Below are 12630 nucleotides of genomic sequence, written 5' to 3' on the forward strand. Positions count from 1 at the left end.
GGTCCTCTTTCACTTTAGGGACCGCGCTTGTTTATTTAATTGATTTGCCACGCGGGCCGCTTTCACTTTTGCAGCCACGCTTGTTGTGTCTGTCTGTAAAGACCCGAGCACTCCTCGCCCAGTCATGCCCAGACGGGAGTGCTAACTGTCGGAGCTACCTGCGTGCTATTGTACCTAAACCAGAAAAGTGTATGTGGTCACTGTCGCGCTGATCGCCTGTCTATGATAATTATTTACCATGTTTATCAAACAGATTTTGATTGCTGCCAACGTAGTTTGATTTTTAGAAAACACGAAAAGTAGACATTTCTGAGGCCTTAAAGCGTTGCGCTTTTAAACCATGAAAGTCTTATAGACGCGCTCAAAAACAGGCATTATCTCAGTCATGACAACTAGAATGTATGGAAGGGAATTAATCTAATAAAGGCCTTCGTTTAGACATAAGCCGTCCTGCCACCCCACTAACGCCTGCGCGCTGCTCGTGTGCGGAGACAACCCCTAGTGCAACTGCCTGCAGATAGCGAAACTCAGAAAAACAATAGTAGTAAACTGAAAGTACAGCCTAGAAATGTGTGCTTTTGGTCCGTCTTATAGTTATAATAACCTCTGATTAGGTGCGCCACCCAGAGTAACTGACTGGCCTTCTGGCAGGCTACAATTATTGTATGGAAATTTCAGTTTTCTGCGTAGATTGAATAAGAACATTAGAATGAAAGCATCCCACTGTGCGATCATAAATACCTTGTCTGTAGCCGAAACAAGATGAGCATTGCCATTGTACACTGAATATACAAGGAGGAAAGCCATGTCAAACATTTGGCTGTGCTCGAAAGCAGCAGTACCTCTAGTCCTGAACACATTATCCTTTAGTTTGCAGAAAGCAAACACTGAAAATAATCAGCAGTGCTTATCAGCAGCAGACCCTCACATTCACTGCCATGTTAACATGGTACAATTCTCTGCTGCTAGCACCCCACATTCAATAATGGGCGCGGCAGAGTATGGACGAATCAAACCCATAAAAGAACGTCCTCTATTAATGGAAAATGTTTGACAGCAATTAACATAAATACGTGCTCTCGTATTACATGGGGTTGTGCCGAAAACCGTGAGTCTCATAGCGTATATTCTCCACAAGATATGGCCGACCCCTTAACGCATTGAGGTGCAGGGCTGCTTCGCTATGAGTTTTGAGATCACCACATCGGCTGTGGTGCACGAGAAACTCGTGGGACCCGCTGGGGCAAAATGACCTGCCATTCAGGTCTACGGTCTCGCAGAACTCCCGGTTAGCCCCCAGTACTGGCTGAAGATATCGCATTTGCAATTATGAGGAGGTGGGGTTGCTGCTTTCCACCTACCCAGTGGGGGTGAACACTATGTCAAGGCTCTTCCTTAAGGGTTTCTCAAAGTGTATAACAATAGCAATGTTCGCATTCTATGCTGCGACGCCTCCTTTGCAGACCCAACAAGAAATGGGACAGCCTCCTACCAGCAGAGGTGAACTCGGGCCAGGTGCTGCTCCAGAAAATCTTTCCCATGCTTTGTTTGCAGCCTGCAGGACCCTGGGGCCGAAACCTTCACTCCGGCATTTCCACGGTCCTTTCTCTTGCCCTGTACTAGTGATGAGCCACAATATTTTGCAACCCCTCACTCATAAATTCTATACATTTATAATATGGTATAAATGCACTAATCATATGGTAATTGGTTGGTTAATGCAACTGCGTGCAGGCACTGGTGACACTGTTAAGCACTGCCAAATTTTAAACGAGAAAGAGGTATTTTTTAGACCAACGGACTCCACGCCTTAAAGGGTTTGTTCAATCAAAAGGGAAAGTTCCAGTTGCCCAGTGACCTGGATCCAGTGGGATCCCTATCCTTAACTATCAGATTAATTTTGTTGCTCCCCTTCTCCCCCGTGCGTCACATAGGTCTCCCATAAGTTCCTCACTGCACCCTCTTAAGGCCTGCCCTAAAGTCATTTACAGGTCTGGTGTAAATTCTTAACTGCACCTTCCAGACAATTGTTTCGTGATCTTTGGACCTTCTGCAGACCTGTCTTCCATAAACCTGGTGTGAGTTTGAACCTTAGCCTGTGCGTTCCAGAGTGCTGCTGCATGCCCTCGCTTAGCTCCTTTGAGGCCTGCTGCATATCCCTCTCTTCACCCTCCAGGGGCCTGCTGTAAGTTCTTCCATGGACCCCCTCAGAGGTTTACTGAAAGCCCCTGGTAGCGCTCTCGGAGGCCTGCTGCGAATCTCCAAATGCACATTGCAGAGGCCTGCGGAAAATCCGTCAATGTACCCCAACAGGCCTACCTTAAATCCCTTACTTGTCACTCTAGAGGCTTGCCTTAGGCCCCACCCTAGACCCCCAGAGGTCTGTTATTAGTTACTCACTGGACCCTGGAAAGGCCTGCAGTAAGTCTATTGATGCATGGTCCCGATACTGCTTTAAATTCCTCACAAAGCCATTTAGGCACAAGCCTCCATTAACTGCCAAACTGAATCATATACGGGTAGTCCTTCTCACCACTATAATCCCTCCCTGCGTAGAGAGGCCGGATGTCAATTCCACGAAGCACATTCAGAGGCCTGCTTTAAATTGCTCATTGCACCATAAAAAGGTCTGGTGGAAAATAATCTCTGTTCACCTCGGAGTCATCTGAAAATCCTTCTCTGGATCCTTGAGATCTACAGTGTGGCTGTGCCATTCAAGGACCTGCTGTAACTGTAAGCACTAGTGGGATTCCTGCAGAACACAGGGTCTCCAGAAGCTCCTACAAAACTCTGACGCTCTCGGAGGCTTGTTGTAACCCCAACCCATCCAGAGTTCTATCTACTGAGGACTCCTCCTCGCATCTCTCTCTCTCTCTCTTCTCCCCCCCTCTTCCGCTGCACCTCACCCCCCCTTCCCCTCAATCGAGAACAGGCTTTTTTGGTTAACCGGATGCAGAGAATCTGAAGGAAACCTTTTCGCGGGCCACCTGAAGCCTGTAGAATGCGCCACGTGCCCCCAGCTCTCACTTCAGGTCATTTATTCAGGGGCTGCCAGCATAGCTCTGCCGGGCACTATGAATTGTTCCATTCATACAAGTCCGGAATGAGCATTTTTTTTTTTTTAAGAGAAGGAGCTGGGCACACCGCAACGCCAATTCCTCACATCTGAGGATGCCAAAGGTCGTGCCCAGAGACCGCCCAGCCCATCGTCCAAGGAACCACTGGAAGGCCCGAAATCATGACAACTGGGCAGAGTGGAGACATTGTTCACAAGTGACCCACGTCAGAGCGGAGGCTATCGTCGCATCTTTAAGCCTGGATGGTCAGATAGCATATACTATTCCCCAGTGACCTCCAACGTCATCACTGAGGCTATCGTCATATCTCTGTGTCCGGCCTGCTGCACTGAGGGGGTGCATTGTTCCCGAGTGACCCCTAGCTCACAACTGAGGCTATCACTACATCTCCATGTAAAGCATCGGGTCAGGCCGTAAACATTGTCCACGTGCAATCCCTACATCAGCATTTAGTTTGTCACATCTCCGTGCCAGGACTGATGGCCCCACAGGACCCCTCAATGCCTCCATTGTGAGGTGCCATCCTCTCCCTGCCTCTCATCGAGCTCTAATACGTGACGCGGGGGCCCCCATTCCAAACCACTGTCGGCAAACACCTAATCATTTTAGAAGTTGGTGAACTTGGTTTCACTGACCTGTTATCCTTACTCTGGTGTCAATCACGTTGGTTCTTCTCACTACTGTCCTTAGTTCAGTTTCCGCTGCATTGTGGCATCTGTGCAGAGCCTTGCAGTTAAGCCAGTTTAGTGCCAGATTACTGACTTCAGGCTGACATGTAGAGTTACTCAAAAGACCATCTATTTCTGAGCATGACACTCATTTCGGGTAAAGTTCCATATCTAGATTAAAAACATTTCTTGAACATTTTGCCCTTGAGCAGCGTACACTGTATATTGTAGTCATGAGCAATGTTTGCATGTTGTCAGAAATTCTTTCAGTGTTAGTACATGCAAACAACATACTTATTTGGTCTACTCTGTGCTACATTATAGAAAGTTACTAAGAAGTCCTTCCTAAGAGGAGCAGTTGTTTCTTCCAAAAAGGTTGGAGGGATATCAAAAATAAATGTTGTGGATCAGAAAAATAAATGTTGTGGATCAGACCATCTTACAGAAAGTCAAAAATGTTTAGGATTCTCAAGAGTGCGATACTGTAAGTGTGTGACCTTTTTAAGGGTTTTTTAATCTTAGCACCATGAAGGGATTGTGGTTCGTAAGTCTGATAGATCTAGTCATGAGGTTTTGTTTAGGTCGAGCCTGGGCAGCGCATGCGCTGCGAGGCATGCTGTATTGGAGTATGCGTTTAAAGCTCCGCCCACTCTCCGCCCATATTTTTCAATGGCTTGTCTCTTTGTCCTTTGTGAATGCTGGCTTCTGATTCGGTGATCGGCTTGTTAGTACCACCTTGTCTATATTTGTACCCTCCCATAAGGGCTGGCCCTTTTACTTCTGTTGTTGCACGGTATTTCTTATTTAGTCTGTGAGCACTATTTCTTTAGTGAGTTTTGTCTTACTGCAGGCACGACGTGCTTTGCAACAACAAGCAGCGCGCCATGCACACTTTCACTTTCCAAGCAGCTGGGACAATGGCGGCCCTTTTTTTAGAATGCCACAGGTCTCCCATTTAGAAGAGTTTGAGCTATTGGCATTGTAAATGACAATAGCTTAAACTCTCGCAAATGTGATACCTATTGCTTTACAAATATTTTTTTTGTGGCAAGTGCCCTGTGCCGGGCTTGCTCTTAATAGAGGCCACGCCCCTTTCTTTAGACAGCTCGTCTAAAGAAAGGAGCGTGGCCTCTATTAAGTGCAAGTATGGCATGGGGCACTTGGAAACAAACAATATTTGCAATTCAATAGGTCTCACATTTGCGAGAATTTAAGCTATTGACATTTACAGTGCCAATAGTTCAAAGTCTCGTAAATACGAGACCTATTGCACTGCAAATGCTTGTTTGTCATCCTTTTGGAACTACAGTTTGTCTTGGCATTGAAACTCAAAGCAACCATGTTAAGCATCAGATTTGTTTGGAGCATGGTGCCAGTATTCAAATAATTAATGAGCTGGCCTTTTGGAATTGCCTTTGAAAACTATAACATTTTTCCCCATTTTATTTAAAAGTTATGTTGCAAAATGCACAATTGACTTCTTTCTTAAAAATCCTACAGAGGGAGAATCTCCCCCCATTCACACATTATGGTAGTCTGGGAAGCTCGGTGCAATGCAAAGCAGCCCACCACTTAAATTACATGTACTAAGCACCACTACTAGTATTAATTACATAAATAAATGTGTACACATTTACAAAAGATTCAAATAAGGGAGAAACTCATTAGAACACTATGTAAGGAATTCTTATCCAAGATTGGGCCTGCTGTTTAGTATTTAGATGAGTAAGGAGATACCAGACGTTGATATCATAATATAATGTCTGCATAATAACAAAAGGGAGGAATGGATATAACCAGCTTTTTCAGATCGAAAAAAATCATGGTGAGGTATGGTAGCAGACCAAACTCTTAACCATTCAACCTTTTAGATTGAGTCTATTTTTCCAGTCGCACATTCCCAACTGAAATTATGCAGTGTTGTCTCAAAAAAACTGCATTTAGGGATTTCTTGTATTTCATCATATTTATTTTTTAGGTTTATTAAAGCCAAATAACATATGCTTCTGATAGTACAAAAATATTCTCAATCAAGCAATACAAAACAGGAATCCTTTAGCTCTGTTCCCACAGCAGTGAAATAATTGTTACATTTCAATTACTACATTAATAAGACTAAAATAAACGAAAGTAAAAAAAGCAAACCTTGTAAGCAATTTTGACCACAGTCGGAGCCCATTTGTCAAATTCGTATTGCCAGTTGGACAATGTCCTAGAGGAAACAAACATGTTCTTGTAGTCATTGACAAGTATCTTCAAAGCAAACGTCTTTTGCAAAATAGAACACTTGAGATATGTTAGTCAGTTTCAGCAGTACTGGCAGATTATGGCACAAAATAGCACCATTCAAATTAGCTTGTGAATCTTGGGACACTTTCTGAAATATCACAAGAAATGGATTTACCAGCATGGTAGTGCTTGAACAGATGATGCAGATAAAGGATTACAGCAACAGTTGCAACCTGCATTCTTATATAAGAAACAATAAGCATGCAACATCCTACTACTTGCTGACTGCATGTAATTTAATATTTATCAGGATAGCTCTTAACCTCTTCAGTGCCCATGACGAGATAGTCTCATCATGGAGCACGGTTGCGCTGTGCCCATGACGAGACTATCTTGTCATGAACCCCACCCACTAGTGCAACGCCCGGCACAGGAGGGGGAAAGGGCGTGGCACTGAAGGGGTTAAGGTGTCCCATAAGCAATACTTCAAGTTTTAGGAGAACCATGTAAAGATTTTCCAGTTTGATTCATTAGCCGAATTAGTATCTTTCATAGATCCACACGCTTGAATCATTCCCTATCACCAGGTTGGGACTCCCCAGAGGGCGTGGGTTACGTCCATGCATTATGGCCATCTGAGCACGCAATTCCATCCAAGCATACAGAGTAAAGGAAGATTAGTGAGTCCACTGCTAAGCTTCTAACCCCTAAAGGCAGGATATTGTACCCACAATGTGTTGAGATGAAGCAGTGACAGTTCAAGCACAAAAGAACTGATAACAATGTAGTTTGGCGCCATAACATACTTCAGCGCCCTGCGATCAAGAGATCCCTCTACAACATGGCCACTTACGTCAGCTGATTGAGCAGGAGGAAGACGAAAACAATCCCATCCTCATGAACAAATATACATCTTGCCTACTATACTACAGGGATTAACGTCCACAGCCTTCATTAATTCAAGCTGATTATCCCTGAGATCTCGATATTTTAGCATCAATCTCATCACCGATGACTAAGGTGTGATATGCTCCGTTATTATGTAGGGTGGGAAGATTGATGCTTACATCACCTCAGGGTCAGGTTTTGGAGATTTAACTTCTGTTATAGGGTTTTCTATTGGTATATTTCTTATTTGTTGCCTCTTTGTTTCCCCCTATCCCTGCTTCCCTATTGTGTCTCCCAGAGTACTATCTGGTTACCTGGCTCCCCAATCTCAGATCCCACAAACTCATAGTCTCCCAAGCAATTTGACTGTCAACAGAACACAAAGTCAGAAAAAAAGAGCTCTGGCCCTACCACTCTACCAGCCCAGACCACGAGCTACTTCACAACCATAGAGGATAGGAGCTATAATGGTACTGTGTTATCGTTCTTCATAGATACCTGGATGGGACAAACTTTTATATTCTAAATTTGGATTTTTGTAAATATTCGATATGCTCAATTTGATACGGTAGGACTAAATCAAGCTGCCAGTTCTTCCAAGAGGTTAGTTTTCCTTTAAAAGGTAATCTTTTCAACAGCTCTTTTCGTGCTGAACCTTAAAACGATTATCTGTGTACAAACAGTTTCTCATACCAATGCAGTACCTAAATTGACTTAATTGATTTACAGCGTGATGCTTGTCTGAAATTCTGGGACTATTATGCGTATGACTAGAGATGTAGGGAACACATCAATAAGAAAGAACATTGGGTGACACCATCTTTACTTGTGGCCTATGTTTGAACATTGATATCTATGATTAAATTGTAACAATAGATATGATTTTTTCTTTCTGCATCCAGTTGAATTTGAAATGGGCGCATTGTACGGTTTTCATGGGAAGTAACAGGGAATCTGAACATATGTATCATGAATTTAACTTAAGACTTTGCAATCGCCTTTATGTCTTTCTAGTGTATGGTTTTAATTTTATTATTGTTTGATTAATTTTACAGCCCTGAAGAAGAGGGATCATACCTTGAAACACGTGTTGAATGGCTGTATAGTGATCCTAATAAAGATTCAATTTCTTGAAACAACATGAGGTGGACGTATCTGGATTTAATTTGCTATGAGAAAATATTTCAGTGCTATTTGCAATTTTCAGAAATAAGTGAAATGTTTATGCACCTCCATTAAGGTTGAAGGTTGTTTGAAAAGATATGCAGTACCATCGAGACACTGTTTATAGCATCCAATGATCTGAAGTTATTTGATTCCATAGTTTCCCAAGAAACCTTAGCCCTCTTCCAACAGTTACCCTGCAATCAGGGGGTATGGGTTGTCATGGACGTCATTTAGGGGTTGCCAACTGTCCCAGCTGTGACCCCTGGCATGGTCTTTGTGCCCCCTGGCTTAAGAGATGGCAAAGTCAGTGCCAAGAATTCCTGCATTCCCAATTTTCTGCCGGTTTTTGTTTTTTATTATGCTAATGGTGAATAATATTTTTTTATTCACTATTAGTGTAATAAAAAATGGAGCACACTCAGGACCTTTGGTGGTGGTGGTGGCAGCTGAGGTAAGTAAAACTGGTTTGAAATATATGCTATGTGCGTGCGAGTAAGAGAATGTTTAAGTGAAAGCATGTGTATGTGTAAGTAAATGCATCTGTATGTTTAAGCATATGTGTGAGTGAAAATGATCGAAAGTCAGTGACAGGCAGAGTACTGAGATTGTGTGAGATTGTATCAGATGGAGGCCCAGATATACTATTCTTTGACACAAGGCATCTGCACACCAAAGTTGCTGCGCTGCCTTGCGTCAAAGGGAGATTCTATTAAGATATGGTTATTTTGTCTCTCCCCATGTGCAGGCGCTCTTTTGGCAGCCAATGCGCCAATGCACACCAAGTGCCATAGTGCAAGGGTGTGTGTGTGTGTTCTCTAAAACTTAGGTTTTAGATTGGAAGGTGTTGCTTCCAGAAAAACAGCTATGCTTTAAGGCATTTCCCACTTTGTATGTATGCTGCACAATGCAGCATACACGCAAAGTTGGGAAAACAAGGATTATGCCTCGAACATACTTCTCCTTGTTATGCCTGCCCCGAGGAGGCATAAGATTTTGGGGCAAATTCCTGTCTACCAAAGTTTGGAGATTGATATCTATGTCAAAAACAATTGAATGCCCCCTTGATGCAAAATAATGCAAAGCAGAGCACTGGGTAAGCCCCGCCAAAAAACACTTTGTGCTACGTTTGTGTCACAAACTTAACAAAATCCTGGCACAAAACCTTAGTTAACCTGGCCCTGAATGTCAGTAAGTATGAATGGGTGTCATTATCACAGTTGCCTTTGCTTGTGCAGGGGATTTGTCTGCCTTACCTGCCTTCCTGCCACTCCTGGGATTCGGACGCTGTGTGTCTCCCCTGCTGCCGCTACTTGCCATTGCAGGGGGAGACTACAGCTCCCAGGTTGCTTTGCGCCACAGCTGACGAGAATCATCGTGCCCGGAGGCGCTTAAAAGTCAGAGGCTCCCTCGGTGGAGCGGGTGTCATTATCACAGTTGCCTTTGCTTGTGCAGGGGATTTGTCTGCCTTACCTGCCTTCCTGCCACTCCTGGGATTCGGACGCTGTGTGTCTCCCCTGCTGCCGCTACTTGCCATCGTGCGGCCATTGCAGGGGGAGACTACAGCTCCCAGGTTGCTTTGCGCCACAGCTGACGAGAATCATCGCGCCCGGAGGTGCTTAAAAGTCAGAGGCTCCCTCGGTGGAGCGGGTGTCATTATCACAGTTGCCTTTGCTTGTGCAGGGGATTTGTCTGCCTTACCTGCCTTCCTGCCACTCCTGGGATTCGGACGCTGTGTGTCTCCCCTGCTGCCGCTACTTGCCATCGCGCGGCCATTGCAGGGGGAGACTACAGCTCCCAGGTTGCTTTGTGCCACAGCTGACGAGAATCATCGCGCCCGGATGCGCTTAACAGTCAGAGGCTCCCTCGGTGGAGCGGGTGTCATTATCACAGTTGCCTTTGCTTGTGCAGGGGATTTGTCTGCCTTACTTGCCTGCCTGCCACTCCTGGGATTCGGACGCTGTGTGTCTTCCCTGCTGCCGCTACTTGCCATCGCCCGGCCATTGCAGGGGGAGACTACAGCTCCCAGGTTGCTTTGCGCCACAGCTGACGAGAATCATCGCGCCCGGAGGCGCTTAAAAGTCAGAGGCTCCCTCGGTGGAGCGGGTGTCATTATCACAGTTGCCTTTGCTTGTGCAGGGGATTTGTCTGCCTTACCTGCCTTCCTGCCACTCCTGGGATTCGGACGCTGTGTGTCTCCCCTGCTGCCGCTACTTGCCATCGCGTGGCCATTGCAGGGGGAGACTACAGCTCCCAGGTTGCTTTGCGCCACAGCTGACGAGAATCATCGCGCCCGGAGGCGCTTAAAAGTCAGAGGCTCACTCCGCGTCGCGGGACGCGCGCGGGCGGAGCCCGGGCAAAGGGCGGGCCCTCTGTGGCCCTCAGAGGCCAGAGGAGACTGGGCTGGGCCACCCCCCATTCTGCTGTAAACTGGTGACGACCATGAACTATTCGCTATCGACTAACAGTAAGCTGATTCGATCAAGGCCCTTCATTAGCCTGTCTCGTACATTGTTACCTGTATAACTACCTCTGTCTGTTGTCCATCACTAAAGATCAAGTGTAATCTGACTTCCCTAATATATTGTTTGCAGCCCGTACCATGACCTTGCCTGTCTCGAAAGAGAAATCCTTGGTGGGAGGAGTTGTCAATCGAGGGACACTAGATAATTATGTCATCAGGGCCACTACAGGAATAGATAGGGACATGGCTCTTGACGAGCTACGGGCCGAGAGATGTCGTTCTGTTGAGTATGTGAAGAACAGACGTTCATCCCTGGGCCCGTCGCAGCTAGTCATGTCACCACAACCTAGTACGCCCCGCGGAAGTGAGGGTTGTGATGTTTCTTTTGGTGACAACATACCCTTACTCCTCCGAGACAGAACTCCTCCATCTGATTTAAACAATGACCCAATTATAACTCTATCTACTTCCCTAAGAAACACAATATCTGAGTCAGATGCTTTGTTAGATGCATTGTTACCATCTGTACAGATTGTACAAAAAACTATTAGTACTCCAAAAAGCTCTCGATTACAAGGCCCCCCACCGAAAAAAAGGAGAAAGAGGGGGAGCAGACCAAAGAAAGATAAGATCAAATTAACCAAACCCGGTAACCTTAAGATCCCCATATCAATAGCATCTACACCAGCTACATTGGCCACTCCTTCACACCTCCCAACAATCGAAATACCAGATATTCATTTATTGGGAAATATCGAAAAACTGATCAGATCTTTCACATTGCCACTACTAGAAAGACTAAAAACAATTGCCCAACAGTTGGGGAAGTTAGAACAGGCAATTGGGGAGATCAAGGAGGGAAATAAGGATTTATCTAAATCCCCACCAGTGCCTCCATTCATCGCATCGGCCTCAAACACCACTAACCAAGAGGGAGTAAAAGCTACGAGTCAAGTAAAATCAAAAACCCAGAATTCGATCCCTCACCAAAAATCTCGCTCAAATGTTCAATTTAAAGAGAAAGAGGAGGAGGTGGGTGGGAAATTAAACTCTCAACAAACTCCCCAAAATCGAATTGAGACTGAAGATCCTGTAAGGACACCCGTGCCTAAAATTTATAACGTAGATCTTCCTCCGGAAGCAGCTCCTCTCGTGGTGGTCCTAAAGGATGGAAATAGAGAAGACCATAGCCAATTAATAAACAAGGTTATTTTTTGGCTTGGGCAGAATCGTCCACTTCCTCCAGATATAAACGGAGAAATTCTATGTGTTAGGCGTCTTCCCTGGCTAGGACATCGAAAAAAAGATATTATGGGGGATATTATAATAATTAATTTTAGAGATAAAAGGGCAGTCAGATATATCCTAAACTGGTTTCCTCTTAATCCCACCAATACAATTGAGGTATATGACCTACCCTACTTTTATCCCAGAGTAGACACGACCACTGAAAATAACTTGAAGCCACTATTTCAAAATCTGGACGATCGTATTAGACCCTTATTTCAACATCAGGATGCCTACCCTAGGCCCCCGTTCAATCGTCAAGCTGACCGCGTCAGTCACTCATTTCAACATCCGGAGGATTGTCCCAGGCCCCCTCTTTTAGGCCAGAGAGACTATTATAATTCTTCATATCAATACAAGAATGACGTCTCTAGGCCTTTTCCTCAAAACCAGAATCATTGTTCCGCTTCACAATTTCGCCCTCAGCCTGATCGTCTCATCCTTCCAATTCATTATCAGAACGGTCACCTAAGGTTTCTATCCCAACATCAGGAAGCTCGTTTCAGGTCCTTATTTCAACACCAGGAGGATCGTTTTGGGCCTCAACTTTGTCGTCAGGATGACCACTCTTTACCTCTTTACAACCGCTATGCGGCACTATCAGGTTTGGAAGGAGTAGATTGACTCAACTCATGTGGAATAATAAAAGATGCAGTCAATAGTCTACAAAAGGCGCCCTCCATTAGCACAGAAGTAAATACTAACTCTACTTTGTACACTTCTCATGTCCCTAATTCAAGACCTAATCAGCACTCACCCATTGGTCTAAATCAGGGCGAACTGACTCCGGCTATAGAACGGGACCCAAATCCTAACCCTATCGTGGGACACGAATCAGATATACAGAAATGTA

The 12630-nt window shown here is 44.9% G+C and overlaps 1 protein-coding gene across 3 annotated transcripts in view; it reads right to left on the reverse strand.

Annotated features, from left to right (window-relative positions):
* The window catches only part of SMARCA2 (SWI/SNF related BAF chromatin remodeling complex subunit ATPase 2), a 1761756-nt gene that overhangs the window by 1203122 nt on the left and 546004 nt on the right, over positions 1–12630 (reverse strand). For all 3 annotated transcript variants that reach the window (XM_085632958.1, XM_085632957.1, XM_085632956.1), the window contains exon 17: positions 5891–5957. In XM_085632958.1, coding sequence (XP_085489084.1) covers positions 5891–5957 — 67 coding nt within the window. The remainder of the gene's footprint in view (positions 1–5890; positions 5958–12630) is intronic.

This window comes from Triturus cristatus, chromosome 2_1 (genome assembly GCF_964204655.1).
Source record: "Triturus cristatus chromosome 2_1, aTriCri1.1, whole genome shotgun sequence".
NCBI lineage: Eukaryota > Metazoa > Chordata > Amphibia > Caudata > Salamandridae > Triturus > Triturus cristatus.